The sequence below is a fragment of the Larus michahellis genome, chromosome 1, assembly GCF_964199755.1.
Source record: "Larus michahellis chromosome 1, bLarMic1.1, whole genome shotgun sequence".
Classification (NCBI taxonomy): Eukaryota; Metazoa; Chordata; class Aves; order Charadriiformes; family Laridae; genus Larus; species Larus michahellis.
The window spans coordinates 53,567,591-53,586,321 of NC_133896.1; the positions used below are offsets into that span (position 1 = coordinate 53,567,591).

General features: G+C 43.6%; 2 protein-coding genes across 2 annotated transcripts; both read right to left on the reverse strand.

Annotated features, from left to right (window-relative positions):
* Positions 1-380: 380 nt before the first annotated feature.
* Positions 381-1,272, reverse strand: LOC141737734 (histone H4). The gene has a single exon (XM_074572683.1). It carries the CDS (start codon positions 1,246-1,248, stop codon positions 937-939), a length of 312 nt encoding a protein of 103 aa, XP_074428784.1. The 5' UTR covers positions 1,249-1,272; the 3' UTR covers positions 381-936.
* Positions 1,273-6,038: 4,766 nt separating this feature from the next.
* Positions 6,039-10,835, reverse strand: LOC141737735 (histone H1.03-like). Its single transcript, XM_074572684.1, has one exon. The coding sequence runs from the start codon at positions 10,833-10,835 to the stop codon at positions 10,152-10,154; it is 684 nt and encodes a 227-aa protein (XP_074428785.1). The 3' UTR covers positions 6,039-10,151.
* Between the last annotated feature and the right edge of the window lie 7,896 nt (positions 10,836-18,731).

Consider the following 18,731-nt stretch of genomic DNA (forward strand, 5'->3'; position numbering starts at 1 on the left):
CTTACTCGCTAAGGCTGTGAGAAAACCAGAAGCCACCGCGAGTATTTGTTGATCGCTGTTGTTTGTGAGTGGTCAATGACTATCAATAGTATTATATAAACCTGAAAAGTGTTTTTTGCAGGTTTTTCCTCCCACGATGAAAGAGAACACCAATACTTTGGAAGGGCTCCTCGGATGAGAATGCAGGAGAATTGCGAGAATGAGAAAAGCCTTTGCACAGGACTCCCTTTGATACATTTTCTTAAAATGTGTTGCCAGGAGCAGAATTTTGTCATGCTCCCCCCTCCCCCAATATCTACTCTAGAAAACTATATTAGATTTACTCCCGACATTGCTTTTAAAAATAAAATTTAAAAAAAAGACAAGGAACTGAGGACAGCTTATAATAACAAAAAAAAGTGTTTATTTAGAAATGTTCAAAAGAAAATATTCATATCGGAGACTTTTATATTTTTCCCTGGGTTTCCCTTCTGTCCTTGCAGTGGTTAACTCAGTTAAATGAAAATTTTAAAGTACAAGACATTGAACATTCCAGGCAATTCTGCTTAAATCAGTGAAGATTGGGGTTTTTTTTTCCAAAAAAAAAAATAAAGCAACATTATTTTGATTACAGAGGGCACTTAAAGGAATTTTTAGTGAGGTACAAGATTTGCAAGGGAGCTTAAGGAATACACAAAGAAAAAAGCATGTATCTCATGCACGCACAAAATAACTTCACAAAAACCAGCAAAAATAAACATTAGTCTGCGCTTATCCAATATTAAAGCCTTTTAGTCCTACTGTATAGCGTCAGTTTTCGTTAAGTTTTGGAAATCGAATAGTAGACGTTTCAGGTATCCTTTCATGGAACGTGTTACAGCTCTTCTTAAGAGGAAATGGGTGGCTCTTAGAAGAGCCTTTGGGTTCTCGAGATAGTCTGGGGGGAGGCAAGAAGCTTTAGCCGCCGAAGCCGTAGAGGGTGCGCCCCTGTCGCTTGAGAGCGTACACCACGTCCATGGCCGTGACCGTCTTCCTCTTAGCGTGCTCGGTGTAGGTGACGGCGTCGCGGATCACGTTCTCCAGAAAGACCTTGAGAACGCCGCGCGTCTCCTCGTAGATGAGCCCCGAGATGCGCTTGACGCCGCCGCGCCGAGCCAGGCGGCGGATGGCCGGCTTGGTGATGCCCTGGATGTTGTCGCGCAGCACCTTGCGGTGGCGCTTGGCGCCCCCCTTGCCGAGCCCCTTCCCGCCCTTGCCTCTGCCAGACATGACGGCAATACTAGCACTGCTGCTGCTAAGCTCGGAAAATGGCGAGAATGAGGCGGCGTGTGGTCTTTTATATGTTAGGAGCCGACCTGATTGGGGACTGCCGCGAGGAGGGGCGGGGCTTGGAGATCCCCCCGCTTTCCCCATCGCCCGCCCCGCTCTAGCACAAAGATGCGAGTTTCGGGCGAGTTTCCCTTTCCGCCGCACAAGTGATTACGTGTTTCTGCCCTTTTTCGGTACGTTCGGGTTTTTCTGATAGCAAAGGCATTAGGCCTTTCTATACGACAGTTTATATATTTTTCAAAGCCTTTGATACGTCGTGATCATTTAGAAATAAAACCTCGATCACAGAAAGGTATCCGGGTTACGGAATCTCCCAAATAATTCTTTGATTTTTTTACCGCAATTGTAATTTTAAAATATGGGTATGTGTAATGTATTGCAGTTTCACTGGGTTGCATTGATTCTCACTGTATGGCTTGAGTATTTTAAACAGCTGCTTCTCATGTTTTTTTAATGGATCATCATGCAGCAAAATCTGTCCAATCGTGTTTCTGAGAAATTCCACCCCTCCTTGAATTTCTTTCTCGTCTCCATTTCTCGCCCTTTCTGAATGTTCTCTCAAGGAGAGTTTAGCAGGAAAGGGACACTAATCGACAGTTTAACCCTTACATGCTCCACTTTATTTTTTTTTAAGGTAAAACTGTTCTTTTAGAAAAATATTATTTTTACAGTACTTTCTGTTCATGTCATAGCATAGACAATAATGTGGCTACTTTTTTTAGAGAGTGAAAAATTAAGTATGTAAAAAGAAGAGGGTTTTTTCCTTCATGGGAAGGTATTCAGCTCTGGTTTTGCCTTCTTTTGGGGAGGAAAATCTTCTGAAGTTTTACTGTTTAAAACAAGAAACAGTATTCAACAAAAATCATTCGGTAGCTGGTGTTCGACCTGAGTATGATTACAAAAGTTGAAAAAGTTTCCAGTATTGAGCGTTTGCTGCCCTCTCATGGACGCTGTTTGTTGTGTTTGAGTTTCCCCCCCCTTACAAGCTGAGTGGCTATATATAATGTAATTTTTTCATAAAGAGTCAACAAAAGATTAATCAATAATCAGTTTCTATTTTTGCACAGGCCACAGATACAGATGTTGCGTTTGCTAGCAGAGAAATCACTGTTTCAGCAGCCCTTCACTGGCAGATGGAAGTATTGTAGTCTGCCGTGTTCTTCATGCGCAGTGTTTTCAGCATAGGACTAAAGGAAACCCAAATGAGGCAAGGAAAACACCAAGACTCTGAAGAAGACATCCTAAAGGCTCAAACCAGTAACAAGTGTCCTGTCTCACAAGGAACTTGACAGTATCCTATGTTGGGCTATGAAGATAATTCTGGAGTACAGTGGGGAAGACACGGCTGAATTTATGCTTTTCCCTTTCCTAAGGCCGATTTGGTCCTTCCAGGGAGGGAAGTTCAGGGCCCATGACTGAACTGTTGTGGGATATCGTGAGAAACTGGGCACTCTGTAGGCAGGTCCTCTGTCATTTCCAGGAGATTTTGAGAGTAAGGAAGTTGCATCCTGCATTGGTAAGGAAAGACACTTGGTGTAGCATTTGCTGCTGGCTTTATCACTCTCTGAGTACACAGGCAAGTGCCCAGGATCTTACTAAAAGGGCAGTTTAGCACTACCTGCTGCAGAGCTCCCTGAACCTGTTTTGCCATGAAAATCCAGTTCTTCAGTCTGTTCAGTCCTTGGGAACCTGACTGTATCACAGCCTCCCCTGGGAGTTATTACCACTTGCAGACCCTCTGCCATGAAGTTACTGGACAATCCTGGGCTTCATCAAATGACATCCCCATGCAGTCCCTGATGAGTTGTCCAGCTCTGGAAAGCTGAGTTTTTGTTTCTGCTTTTCTTCATTAGATAAAATTGTTAGAGCTTCTTGCTGTAACCCTGCTCCATAATTAGCTACTTCTGCCTAGGAATCTGTGACTACATATAATATTTACCCCTGTCTTTTGCTGTCTGTCTCCTTGTCTTCAGGCTCTCCTTGGCAAAATGTCAGAACCCATTTAAAAATGGATTTTTAAAAAATAAGTAGACACATACTTATGTAGTAAGTTCATAGCCCTGTTTTTTAACTCATGACAGAAATTCATCTAATAAAGTGAAGCAAGGTTTGAGCCAAGTTCCCCCTCTTCTTCCCTCCCAGATGATTCCAAATTATACATCACATTTCATCTGGTCTCTTAGGTCTCTCTGACAAAACTAAACTGTAAACAGAGTTAGAAATGTAACATCCTCTCGAAAGCTGCTAAGATTCATAGAATCATTTGCATTGGAAGGGACGTTCAAAGATTATCTAGACTGACACCCCCACCCGCTGCACTGCTGTGGGTAGTGGTATCTTCCACTCAATCAAGGGAAAGCCTCGTCCAACCTGACTTTGACCACTTCCAGGGATGGGGCATCCACAGCTTCTCTGGGCAATCTGGTCCAGTGTCCCACCACCTTCCTCATCAAAAATGTCTTCCTCTTGTCTAATACAAATCCACCCTCTTTAAGTTTAAAACCATTGTGCCTTGTCCTATCACTACAGGCCCTTCTTAAAAGTCTTTCTCTGTCTTTCTTGTAAGCCTCCTCCATATATTGAAAGGCCACAATAAGGTCTTGCCTCGGCCTTCCCTTCTCCAGGCTGAACAACTCCAACTCTCTCAGCCTTTTGTCACGGGAGAGGTGTTCCAGCACCTTCATGGAGTTCACATGGGCCCACTTCTCAAGCCTTTCAAGGTTCTTCTGGATGGCATCCCTCCCTTCTAGAGAACCAGCTGCACCACTCAGCTTGGTGTCATCCACAGACTTGCTGAGGGTGCACTCAATCCCACTATTTATGTCACTGATGAAGATATTAATCAATATTAGTCCCAGCACAGACCCCTGAGGGACACCATGCATTCCTGTTTCCCATTTAGACATTGAACCTTTGGATGTAATTCTTTTGATACAGCTATCCAGCCAATTCCTTATCCATGTATCAACACATCCATCAAATCCACTTCTCCAATTTAGAGGTTAGAATGTTGTGGAGGACCATTTCAAAGGCGTTGCAGAAGCCCAAGGAGATGACATCAGTTGCTCTTCCCTTATCCACTGGTATGGATCCAGAAAGTCACTAAATTAGTCAGGCATGATTTCCCCCTGATTTCCCACCAGGCACTGAGGTGAGGCTTACTGACCTGTAGGTCCCAGGGTTCTCTTTATTATTATTTTTTAAATGGATGTGATATTCCCTTTTCTCCAGACTCTAGGAACTTCACCTGACTGCAATACCTTATCAAATGTGATGGAGAGTGGTGTAGGAACTACATCTGCCAATTCCCTCAGTACCCTGGGATGCATCTTATATGGCCCCATAGACTTGTATACGTTCATGTTCTTCAGATGGACTCAAACCTGGTCTTCTGTAATGGGAGGGACTTCGTTCCCTGAGTCCCTGCCTTGAGGTTCAGGGACTTGAGAGACGTGGGAAGAGAAATTGCCAGTGAAAACTGAGGCAAAAAAAATTTTGAGTACCTCAGCCTTCTCCATGTCAGTTTTCACCAGTTCTCCTGTCTTGTTTATCAGAGAGGGAGGGAACACGTTTTCTTTAATTTTCCTTTTCTGAGGGGAAAAAAAATAATCTTTACTGCCCTTGTGAGGCTTGCTTTTTCTGCCCATGCGGTTAGGATTTTGGGGATAGTTATAAAATGGAATACTTAGTCAGCTTTTCTTTGACACTGGAGGAGAGGAAGTATGTCCAAAACACACCCCCTTTTAAGGAATACCAGCATACACTGGTTGCTGAAAGAACAACAGGAACTCCTGTTTTTATGGCTGGTGCAGGTCCTGACCTATGCTTTGTTTAGCTTTATTGTTTTCAGTGTTTGTTGAGACCAATAATCCTATTATAATTTTTCTACATTTCATTTTTCCCATGGGTCCTGGCAGCCCAATCCTGAAATCATTGAAAAGCAAACCCTGCAGTCCTTGGGAAAACCAAGCACTGGGGTTTCACTGATGTTCCAGCAGAAGGCCTGCAGGAGTGATGAACAAAGCTTGCAAGGCAATGGAAGTGCAAAGAGATCCCAAAAAACAATCTGCAATGTGAAAATCAGAACGAAACACAACTTCAAATCTAGAATGAGTTGTCCAAAACTGAATACGGAGAATTAACGGGGATTCCATGAGGCATTACACCAATGACTTTGTTGTGCCTTGGCAACATGTTCTGGAGAAGAGGGATCTCAAATCCCCATGGAGAAACATGGCTGGCATCCCCCAGTGGCCAGCACTGGACTGGATGCATTGTGATCTAGATAGTAAAAAAGAAACTTGTGGCAGAAAACCTCTGTTGTGTATCTTTGCTAAGTCAAAGGTGTCTAGGTGAAAAGTGGCTTTGTATCTGAACTCAAGTTGGCCCAAATCTGTACTGCCATGTCAGGAGCAGAGAACAGGTTTTGCATTGGTGGCACTCATATTGTACTCTTGCTTTTGGGGACTCCATGCTGGCTGTCCCTACCTTCCTGTCCATACGCTATAGCTGTCTCCCCACTCAGCTCCTTCCTTTTGAGAACCTGTAAACTTAGTCTTGAAATGTACATATTTACATCTCGCCATTTGTTCAGCCCAAGATGCTACACAGGGCTTTATTCATTTGTTCAGCCCAAGATACTACATAGGGGTTTTTTAATATTTATTCCCTGCTTTATTCAGCTCAGGGTGCTCACTATTACTGAGGATGTGCCACAGCAGCATATCCCTATTTTAAACATCTTGTGCATGATCTAACATGGTTCAGCCTTTTATCTAGCTTCCCATTTTCTCTAACAATCGCAGAAGATTTTATTTTTTATGTTAGCATTGGAACAGGTTAGCTTGAAATAAAATTCCATCTTTGATGTTTTTAAAAAGTGAGCCTCTAAGAGACCTTTATTATTTTTCAAAGCCACACTGAGGCCATGAAGAATAAACTCTTACATGAAACAACTACGGTAAAAGACAGAAAGATACATAAAAAGGTACAGGAGTAACAGAACCCACTGGCAGAGAATGAAGAGATAAAGAAATACACCTACAGGAATTACCAGGTTTTGTGGTAATCTGACTTTGTGGGGACTAATGTCAATTAAAAATCCTGTAACCCCTTAATCAAAATTGTCCATCAGTACAAAGCAATTTATTATTCTGTGAGGGAGTAACTTGACTTCAACAGAATTCTTGCCAGGCTGCTGAGAGTCTGTGCTACTATATGGAGAATTTTAACTCATGGATTCTTTCACCTTTATTTTCTTTTGCCATTTCTACCTCCAGTGCAGAAACTTCACAGACGTTTGATATCACCATTTACTTAAGTAAATATGTGATAAAAAAGTTGACTCTGTGGAAGAGAAAACAAATGAAAGCAGCTCTTCCTTGTAATAACTTGCAATTCTGAACCCATTTTTTTACCTTACTCCTAATTTTTGAGCATCTTGGTCAGCGTTTAAAATAAAAAAGTGAATACTTAGGTTTTCTATCTCAGTATGTCTACTCACTAAACACCAGCCTATTTTTGCCTCCTATTAAGCCACCAGATCTTTGGCCACCTCCTCTTGGGCCACCAGCAGCTCAGCTCTCCATATCAAATAGTTGCACAGAATCACTGATAAATCTGATTCCAATCCAGTTCCCAGGTCAGAACTATTCACAAAAGACAGAACGTGTTTTGTACCTGAGTTCCTAAAGCTCTTCTTGACATATTTCTTGTGTTTTAGACAGTGGTATTCACATTCTTTAGAGTCCATAGTGTGGGGAAATTTCCATGCAGTGAGTGCATTGTAGAAATTTAAGAAATCCACTATTCATCTCAAAATATGCATTAGTCTGAGCACTTTGCCAATGTGGAACAGGATAAGGACATGACAAAACCTATATAAAAAGTTCAATAAATAGATGCTCCTTGGCCATGGGATGTCCCCTCATACAATACAAAAGTCTTGTTGGAATCTTATTTTGGGATAGCAATAGAATCCCTGGATGTGATAGGAACTGTCTGGGGAAGTTTCTGCTCATTGGTTCCTAGAAAAGGACACCCAGCTAGAAGAGAGAGAGAGATGGAAATAAGGACATGATGGGCAAGGAAGACGGTCCTTGCAAAAAATGTACCAAGTTCCAGAAACTGAACAGATCATCAGCATTTCAAGGACAAAACAAAACAAAACAACGTAAGGCCCTCCTAGTTGTTTTGAGGTTTGACTTTTCACACCTGAGGGGAAGGAGGAGGAATTAGGGGTACTGATTGTTAGGCCTGTGGTTCAATTGGCATTAACATGACATTACCCTCAACCCTGCAAACTCATTTTCCTCAGGCCACTCTTGTTCTTTTATCACCGTACTCCCCTTTTCCAGATGGGAAAAACAATCTCCAGTAGGTACCTACGCTACATTGCCCAGCTCAGCTTTGCAAGTTAAACAGGATTGTTTTAGGTTTTTTTAATGTTGGTTTTGTCCCTGTACTTGGCAGTATATCCAGTGGAGCCTATACAGCTAGTCCATTCAGTGTTCCTGCATACACATGCGCTTCCTTTCTGTTGTGTGGAACAATCTCTTATATTATTTGGCAGTTATCTCCAGCTAAGGACTATAAAATCTATTCAGATGAACCCACAGCTATATACTCTGCCTATAAAGGTATTTTAGACCTGTATCATTGTACTTAAGCTGGTGTTGCCCAACACCATTTGTGGTCAGTGATGTGCTATTCTTCTAAATCCCAACTGCTGCAATATCTGAGCTGGGTAACTGCTCCAACTGAATTTTCTCACAACAACAACATCATCAAGAAAAAACCCAAAACCAAACCAAACCAAACAAAAAAACCGTTATAGTAATTTGAGTTTTCCCTCTTACCTCTCAGAAAAGGGAAAGAAGTGCCCTGATGCCTCCTGCAAGCATGCAGGGAGGGTAAATTGCAACAGGCCAAGTGAAATGCTTTAATTACCCAGACTCATTCCAGAGGCTGAAATATTTATTCCAGCGCAGTCCTGCCGAGATCAATTCAATTAGCAGGGATGTGTGTGATACAATTTTGCCCATGCTACTGCAACTGTTTCAGTTTTATCTTTTCGGGCTAAGCTGTAAAGAAAAAGAAAAAAAAGCACAAATACCACGTTTGCTACAGCAGTGTACCAGTTTGACAGTCAAAATCTACTCCTTTCCAACTAGTTGTTCTACAACTGGGCTGGAAAATCGCCATTGACCCGCTCCCCTCAGGTCAGAGCACATAGTTGGGTGAAACCTTTTGAGAATTAGTGGGTGTGACTCCCAACACCCCTATGTTACGGTAACTATGAGAGCCTGGTATGCACATCTCCATCCCAAACAGGGGCACAGGCATGTCAGCTCAGGATTTCAGACTGTCAGGAGCCAGGGCTCTGGCCCCGACAATTTCAGAAAAAGAAAAGTGGGATGTGTATACAGGTGTGTAAGTTATACAGAGGAAGAGGTCATGAACACAAGGAAGGACCGACAGTCAGATGCACCCTAACAGGCAATTCAGAGGAAGAGTAAACCAGCATTTTAGGAGCAGGGATTAAAAATAAAGGCTCTGTTTTGTATTTCTTTCACTCTTAGTACATTAATTTAGAACGTGGACAGTCTTGGCAAAAACACCGATACCCCGCGAAATCCAACCCCACCATTTCTCCTCCAAACCGCCGTGACCCCGTTTCCGGGTAATCTCTTCAGATATACGGGGTTAACAGCTACAGACCTGAGATCAACCATCTTTTTTTAAGAGTTGAACGGGTAGTTCCATGAAATTCCCCATTCTCCTGCCCGCTGGGAAAGCGCCCCCCCGCCCCAGCGCCCCCCTTCTCCCCGGGTGCTTCTCACTGCTGGCGCCCAGGCAGAGCCTCAGCGGAGCGAAGGGCATCCCTTGAGCGCAGAAAAGGCGACAGAAGGAGGGGGCGGTCGGGTCATTGGGTACAGGAGGCCGCTGCGGGGTTTAGGCGGGGGAGGCTCCGGTGCCCGCTGTTTCCTATCGCGCCCAGCGCTGCCTCCGAGCGGCTCCGCTCCCGAAACAAACGCCCCGGCATGCGGGTAAGAAACCAGCCCGGCAGCCCCAAGGGTGCAAGAGGTTCATCACGGAAGCCGAGGACCGGCGCGGGACACCAAGGGCGGCTCGAATCGCCCGTGCCTCTCGGAACCCGCTCGCCCGACGGTTTCCAGGACAGGGACGATCTCGTAAGGGACAGAACGGACCAGGAATAAAAAAAGCCCCTAAGAGAGGAGGGGAACCGACCCAGGAAGCTCATAAGCCTCTTCCGCCGAGGAAGTGGCACGTCTTGTTTAACCCGAAAACTGCTACGGACCACAAAAGCCCGAAGAGTCGCGGCCAATCTGTGAGCAGCGCGGGCTTTTCGAAATCGGTAGAGCGCCGGGGGGGGCGGGGCGGGCGGGAGTGCTGCCGACCACAGCCCTCCATCCCCCCACCGATCGGAGAGAAACTACGGGGAGCCGCTACACTTCACACACACACACCCTCCCCGTCGCCCCTCGCCGAGCCGCGGTGCCGTGAGCGCTGCCCGACTCACACGGGGACTTTGGGCTCGCACCAGTTTCTTGCGGCTCACGGGAAGCTGAAACGAGCCGTACCGCAGTGAACGCCGCTGCGGTACTGCCCGGCAGCTATAGAGAACAAAAGGGAGGAAGTTTGCAGTTTACGGTCGGTCCGGTAACAAAAGCAGCGCTAAAAGTTAAAATTGCGCGCGCGCGCACACACGCACAACAGAGACGTAAAACAAAGTGTTTCAGCTCTTCCTAGGAAAGCTTGGGTGGCTCTTAAAAGAGCCGTTGGGTTTATCTGCAAGGCAGACGGGACGTTTTCGGGATCATTTATTTCTTCTTGGGCGCCGCCTTCTTCGCCTTGGCCGCTTTCGGCTTGGCCGCCTTGGGCTTGGCCGCTTTCGGCTTCACCGCCTTCGCTTTGGCCGGGCTCTTCGCTGCTGCCACCACCTTCTTGGGCTTGGCAGCCTTCGCTACCTTCTTGGGGCTCTTAGCTGCTTTCTTGGCAGCAGCAACCACCGGCTTCTTAACTTTCTTGGGGCTCTTCTTTGCCGTCACCGCTTTCTTGGGCTTCTTGGCAGTGCTGGCGGGCTTCTTGGCTGCCGGCTTCTTGGGCTTGGCCGGGGCTGCCCGTTTCTTGGGGGCTTTTTCCTTCACTTCTCCGGGTTTCTTGCTGAGGCGGAAGGAGCCAGAGGCGCCGGTGCCCTTAGTCTGCACCAGCGTGCCCTTGCTGACGAGGCTCTTGAGCCCCAGCTTGATGCGGCTATTACTCTTTTCAACATCATAGCCGCCGGCAGCCAGCGCCTTCTTGAGCGCGGCGAGGGAGAGCCCCTTGCGCTCCTTGGAGGCGGAGACGGCCTTGGTGATCAGCTCGGTGACGCTGGGGCCGGTGGGTTTGCGGGCTTTAGAGCCACCCGCCGCTTTCTTCGGTTTCTTAGCGGCCGTAGCTTTCGCTGGGGCCGCAGCCGGAGCGGCGGCGACGTCGGGCGCGGCAACGGGCGCAGTCTCGGACATGGCGCCTCGTGCGGAGTCCAGACAAACAATAGCGGCGCTGCTGCCGCCGCCCTCTTTTATAGCGGCGCCGCGCGCCCTGATTGGTGCGTCCCGCCCCGCCCCGCCCCTCCCCGCCGCCGCGCCCGCTGTGTTTCTTCCCGATCCAAAAAGGGCTTTTTCCTCCCGAAATTTACAGCCGGCGCGCCCCGTTTCTTCTCGAGCCGGGAGGGGGACGTCTGTCCGACCAGCTAATGGAGTTTCCCGTCGGAAGGAGGAGAAAGGAGGGAAAAGCGGCCGCAGAAACTCCGCGGCTTGGAGCCACAGAGACCTAGAGAGGGAGAAACTTTCGTTTTTTCTTGTAAATTAAAACTATACCATCGGCTAAATGGGCACAGCCGGCGTGCAGACTTATTCTTTAGAAGGTCCTCTCCACATTAAGGCAAAACCCAGCGCCGTTTGACCCGTTGTTCTCAGGGTAAATTGATATTAATGCCGAGCAAGTAACACAGCTTCGCCCCGTCGTTCCGGACGCGGGTGCAGAACTGGCTCCTTCGGCCGAGCCGCTTCCCTCCGAAATCGCATCACCCCGATCAGTCTGCCTTCAGCGACCACCGTGTCTTAGCTACCGCCTTTTAGGGAGACGTTTGTGCCTCAACAGCGTTTGTGAAAGTCGATGTTACTCTACATCAGCTCAAGTATTTCAGTGGAACAAAGCACCGACGTGCCCCTCTGAAGGTTGATGTTCCTGTCATTGCACTTTCCGTGTAACCTCAACGAAGTCGCTTTCGTCTGTTAAATTCAGCAGTCAGGACATTGCAATATATCGGGTTTTAGTCTTAAAACGTATAAAAGAACTTGTCTTTGCATCGCGATTTGTTAAAATTGATTGGTAAATAGAGTCTGGGGTGTAATGAAAATTGATCTGGACGAGGCGCTGAAGCTGAAAAATCGATCCTTTGAGGGTATATTCGGTAAGCGGGACACTTTACTAAGCAAAACTTATTTCTCTGTTCTAATGTATGGATGTTGACGCTGTTAAGTGTTTTGCTTTGATAACAGCATTTGGTGATTCACCGTTTTGCACCTTTCAGAAGTAAGGTAATAATTCACGCTTTTTCAAGGGCGTTCCTTCCCCGGGTCAGTGGCAGCTCCGTATTCGAAACAATGGATGAATTGTCACTTTCTTCCTTCTTTTTCAATGGTGTGTTGCTTTCTTTTTCATACGAAACAGTTAACAGCCTGTCTGCAATAATATTTTGTTTCATACGCTAAATAACAGGCTATCATCAGCTTCTAAAAACGCATAAGCAGATCTATTCAGGGCTAAAAGAAAGTATAACAGGGTGAATGAAATGACGGTACAATGTAGAGTTCCCGCTGCCTGGGACTGTGAAAAGGTACAAATTTTCTGACTTGAATCTCCATGTGACATCTGAGAAATGTTCTTTTCTGATTACACGTGTTTAACTAAAGATGTTAAAGGGCTACAATCAATGCAAGGACTAGAGTTATTCTAGTAATTTAACATACCAGGTCTTATTGTCTCCTTGGAGGTAAAATGTGGGAAGAAACACAGCTTTGTGAGTTCTCCTAGCGAATATATTTCAGCCTGTAAAAAGAAGGTAAGTGCGTGTTTTGAGTGATCTGGCTGCGATAACGAGCCTGACAGAACTGCAAAGTGTGAGACTGCAGAAATGTGCATTGTGTGTTGATTAAACACAGAAAGTGGAAACTAATTTTTATACCCATTTTATCTGATGATTATTTCCTGTAATGGAGAACGGAGATTTCAAGTCCTCCCAGAGGCAGTGGAGATAACATTTTTTAACTCTCTAGTCCATTGATATCTGTATATAAATGACTTGTTTGTTTCAAGCTATTCACATCTAATGGCAGCTTTCTGACAATTCTCTAGACTTGTACAACAAGGAATATTGTAATTCTTATCAGTCTTTGGAAGTTTCCTAGTAATCTTTTGATTTCTCCCAAATTCTTTAAGGCAGAAACAGACTCTGAGATTCCTGGAAATAGAAAGAGAGTATTCATTTTTTGCTTTCATTGCCATGATTGTTTCTGGACTTACTTGGAAACGAGAAAGTGTTTAGAGATTTCATTCTAATCTCTCGAGCCCGTCATTGCTCCATGTAACATATATTTCTGTACATGGGAGATTGTCCCCATCCACTATGGAGAGATTTATGACCAAGACAGATTTAGTATCAGGCTGTGGATTCTCATCGGAAAACAAGATTATGATCTCCCCTACAATGTAGGTCAGAGCAAAGGCAGGCATAAACCAGAGGACAGGAAGGGCAGACCTGAGTGTTGAAGCAAATCACAGATCATTTGCTTCCCTCTGGCTCTTTTATTCGTTTACTTTTTGCTTTTGTATGTTCAAGCATAATATCCTAGAACTATACAAGTATTTGCATTGTAATCCAGTAAGTGGATTTTAATTTCTCAGCCACTGTAGACCAAAATTTATTTTTTTTCACCCACTGTAGAATATAATCCAAAACAGAGAGCATGTGCTCAACACAGGAACTTGGTGCAGTTATGCAGGTACAGCAGGAAGCCTTCCCCAGGCCTTGATATTCCATTATTTCCTCAGTTTTATTTGAGTATCACCACTCCATCCACCTTTCCTTTGTTTTTAGAATCAGCAAGTGTCAATAAAAATACTGAAATATTTTACTAAAATGTTGTTACTTTCCTTCCAGGAAATAACCACTTTTATGAATTAGCTTAGGCCTATGGAAAGATTCTACCTAGAAATTCTTGAAGAGGTTACTAGGGAAAAAAATGAACCATTGTCAGAAGAATGTGATGGGTTTGGTTCTGCATCAAACCCCCACACTTGCTGTGGATTTATTCAACTTTATGCAGACTGCTTACTGAAACTGGACATCTACCCTTGCTCCTATTTCAAGGAAAAGTGGGATAAATAGTACCAAATTATTGTTGCCCTGCATTTTAATGCCCTCTTTCAAAGATGATGCCAAACACAGGTGTCATAATGTTCAGTAAATCATGAATCCCTGCTTCCTTCTGCTTAAAAGAGTCATAGGCTCCCACTGTTTTCCTCTGTGCCTATTAACATTTATTTTCCTGAATTACTAGGAAAATAAAAATGTCGTACAATAAATGTTGATGCAGTATTTTCATTGGCACCACCCACAAATCAACAACCACCAATTCCTTCACCACGAATTGTGGCTTCCACAATGGTGAGGCTTTTGGCTTGGTTGTAGGGCAATCTTATTTTTTCTTCTGACAAATTTATGGATATAGGCCGTAGTTCATAGTAAGATATGCACTACAAAATATTTGAAAAATTATATATTCCACATTTGAAAGACATCTTAAAATCATTTTTTTTTCATACAACAGAACATGGCTTATTGTCACAAAATGGATCCATTTTTTAAATCAGAGAAACACCATTCAAATACAGATGAAAACTACTTCTCTTACTTCCAGCCTTTGTCTACTAGCACACCTGAGAGGACAGAAACCCTGCTGCTCATCATGCAGAAGCTCCAATGAACTGGAACTTTTAATTTCTCTTTTTCTCTCGTGTGGAGCAAGAGCAGTTTCTGACACAGCATTAGACTTAATGGCTGCTGCTGGAGCTGGCTCAGCGGCACAAGGATGAGAATGATAAGAAGGAACAATTTGCGCTTAGTCAACAGTATAGATCTAATAACAAGTAAAGCCTAGAAAGAATAATTTTCCAGGTCTCAAATTCCCAAAGCTGATTGAAGAATAAGGTTACCTACGGTGTTTTTCTAAAAGTCGTATTAGTGCTCCTTCCAGAATTGCAGGGTTAGGATGTGAACAGGGCCTTCTTCCCCACTGGCAGTTTTCCCTTTGGAAGCTCCAGACATGACACAAGCAGATAAAGTTTTGGTATAGCAGTGCAGGAAGTTAAGGATGCTTGTGAAACTTCCAATGCACTTGGAATTCTTTTTTTTTTTTTTTTTTTTTCTTTTCCTTCATGTGGCAAAAGCGTTACTTGGGGTTCCCCAACTCCATTGATACCAGTTTGCCAAATTCCTGTTACTGTGTAACAGACCAAGCTCTGAGGGCTACTTTAGATCAATCTCTAGGTATTTTTACACTGAAAGGAACGTTTCTCTGCCTGCTTCAAAGCCTATTAAATCAATGCTGTAGATTCAACATAAAAAATAAAATAAATAAATTGTAACATAAGAACATACCGGGACTTTTATTTCATTTTCTATCATGCTTACATAAAATGTAGATTGCCTCTTCTGTGAAAAGAGAGACTTATATTCCTCCTTTAATTCTTGAAGCTCCTTTTGTCCTTTACTACCAAGGTGATGAATCTTTTTACTGACCATTTACATAACACAAGATAACAATTTACCTATAACCTAATGGGTGCAAGCTGACACTGGAAAGGGGCAAAGCTGTCAAGAAAGCTTCCACGCAGTTTTTGGCACTTTGAATTTGTGAGTAAACCCACAGAATTCAGGGGACTGTGTGTGTCAGCAGCCCAAACCCTGCTGCTTTGTTATTTTGTGAAGATTTTAACCCTTGCACATATAAGTAGATATTCAGGTGAATTCTTCAGCATGTACTGAAGTAGAGATAGTGAGGGAAGATAATCAGACAAGTCATAACTGAGTGGAAATGTAATTCAAAAAAGTGTCAATTATGACATGGGTGAAATATTGCTTTCTAAGGCTCCACAAATTTGAAAGTGTTTAGACACATATACAGGAAGAAAGGCCAGGGAAGTCCTTTCAAAGTGTTTTCTATGGTTGTCTACGGTTAGGAGTAATTTTGAAATTCAGTTTACAGCTGACATGCTCACATCGCATCTTTGAAGCTGGTCCTCATTGATGACATAGAAAGAGGTCAATTTTGTGTTTGTAACATATAGTTCAGAATTTCGTCTGTGTATGAAAATATTTTTGAGGTGATTTTGTGGAAAAAAACCAACCTAACAAAAAACCTTCAAAAACCAAACCCACAAACTGTGGTCTCTAGGCTAATGAGTTATGAAGGTAAGAACCTGCTAAGAAGAAAATCGTAACAACAACGTAAATGGAGATAACCTAACAGATGAGGGAACAAAAATAAGAAAAACTGTAAGAAATGCTTTCAGAATTTTCACAGATACTTAATACCATATTTGCTATGGTTGCCTGTCGGAGGATGTCGGAGTGGGAGATGGACCCGGAGTAACGATGGAATCTCAATATGAGTATGATCGTTCTCCCTTTATTCAAGTTTTCACAGAGTATATATAGACAGGCAATAAGAGCACGCGCTAGCGGCAGCTATATGATTGGCTTACAGTCTCTGTTCACGCGCTGTCCATGCAGTTCATTCACAGATCAGGTTGGTTACAAGAATTCACATAGTAAATTGCTTAGTCATTAGCACAACATGTTTTCTACCTTCTCAGTCCCCGTTTTTCCCATGTACTAATTCCATCTTCTACCACCTGTTTTGCCCTTAATCTAATCTCTCATAGTAGGGAGGCTGGCTCACGTGACCATTTTCTCTCAGACACATTCCTACAATCCCCCCTTTTTCTTCTTGAGCCAGCCAGACCTTATGCATGGCATTTTCTATCATGTCAGTCACTTTGCGGAGAACACACGAGGCTACCATAATCAATAATAATATAACCAACAGTAGCATGAGGCCTTGCTTTAGTAAGTCTGATAACCATCCCGTTATACCCCATGAGTTTGACCAATCATCGAAACCATTTTTGACCGCTTTTAATTTGGACATGTTATCCTTGTTGTGACGCTCTTAGCAGGTCATATACTAAACACAATTAAAAACAGAATCAAAAAGAACCCTGCTAAGGCAATAAATACCCAGATTCCTAAATTTAGCCCAGAAAGCCAATTTCTTTGGATTTACCCACGAGAAATCCTTTTGTAATATTTCAAATACATTGCGGTTGCTGACAGCACAAGCGACCCTGGAAAAACAATCGTGGTAACATTTCAATCATCATAATTACTGGTTTTGAAAAGGTATGTGGCAAAAATACCCACTCTAATGCAGTCAGGCTCTTTGCGAGTGCATCATCCCACTGTCCTATCAGGGCATAAAGTTGAAATTCTTGTAGGAAGGTGTTCAGTGCGTCTTGCAGCAGTAGTAGACTATATCTTATCTTGCAACATACTGTGATGCCTTCTGAGCTGTTGGGGTTAATGAACATAAAACTTATGGGGGGGGGGGGGGGGGGGCAGACACAGTGCTTCAGGGCATCCCCTGTACCTTCAAAGTGTGCTCATGTCTCTCTCCCCCTCTCTGACGCGAGACAGCCTCCTTATATCCTGCACTGGATTGACTGGAGAAGTACAGGCTAGAGTCGCTGCATGCATGGCCAGTGCACGCAGCGAGTCCCACCAGACTCTCCTGCGCTGGATCGAGTAGAAAAGTACAGGCTAGAGTCGCTGCACACGTGGCCAGCGTATGCAGCGAGTCTCACCAAACTCATGATCCAGCTTCGCTAACAGCAGCTGTCTGATACGTGTCTACATTGTTGTAATCCCTTCTTGTTATCTTCTTCTGTGAAGGTCAGGTTCTCATGGATACACACATAGTTTTTAGAGCAACATATTCTACAACTTGTTCAAGGGTACGATGCAAAGCGGCATTTACAGCTGATCGTATAATGCTTATTAAACACAGCAAACAGCATACTAAACATAACAGACAAATTCCTTCCACACAGGCGATGAGTATAATTTGCTTCAACCAACCCCACCCCCAAGTCCATCCAGCAAAGAGATTTCACCCAGTGGTCTCCACAAGTTGCTGGTTCGGTCGGTGCAGTTCCTGCAGCTGGGCATGGATGGATTTGGAGTGGTCACTTAGATTCACACAATACAGTCCTTTAAAATCTTGACAACCATGTCTGTGAGCTGAAAGCAAAAAATCAGTAGCAGTTCTTTTTTGCAACATCGCATATCGAATACTATCTACATCTAGCAATAACTCAGAAATAGCGGTACTAGTAGCATTGTTGAACTTATCCTTGGCAGCAAGAGAGTCCTTGTTATCATAAATCCTTGGCAGCAAAAGAGTCCTTGTCAGCAAGAGTGCATGCGGACTCCCTGTTCTTGCTGGTACTGTGCTTTGATCTTCTTCCACAACAGGCCAAGATTCTCAAGCAGCTAGATAAGGTGTCTGTGAGTCCATTACAGGCTTATGTCATCCAAATGTTTTTCTTGCAAGCGCCTGAGAATGAATAACAATTGGTGTGATATATGTGTTTTCCAGCACCCAGGTGCGAGTCCCTTGCGTGTATTTACAGTCCTCCTCGCCGATTTTCCGTTGCTTTCCCATATTCCACCCCCTTGCTCAAGAGACCGCTTCTGCTGGGGTTCATTTTAGTCTCGCAGGGTATAACACAGAGCAATCTACTAAGGCATGCAATAACATATACACATATAGAAAAAAACCAAAACCATATCTCTATGGTACTGCTTTGAATCAGGTGTCCTATTTCTCTTTTTCTGATGCTTTCTCATAATGCTTATGGCATACTTTTGTGCTAACATGGCACATTTCCCATCTAATTGTTCCTGTTTGGTTTCTTTTTTTTTTTTTTTTTTCCTTTCTTTTTTTTTCTCTTTTTCATTTTTTCTTTTTTTTCTTTCTCTTTTTTCCTTTTTTTTCTTTTTTTTCTTTTTTCTTTTTTTTCTTTTTTTTCTTTTTTCCTTTTTCTTTTTTTTCTTTTTTCTTTTTTTTCTCTCTCTTTTTTTTTTTCCATCACTTACAACTGACATAAAAGTCTGCCTTTGCAACAAGAGCTCAGTTTCTCATTTTTCCTTAAGTTTCTCATTTTCATACAGAGCATCCTATAGATTTTGTCTCAACTCCTTTTCCCAACCAACCACGATCTTATAGACAAACAAC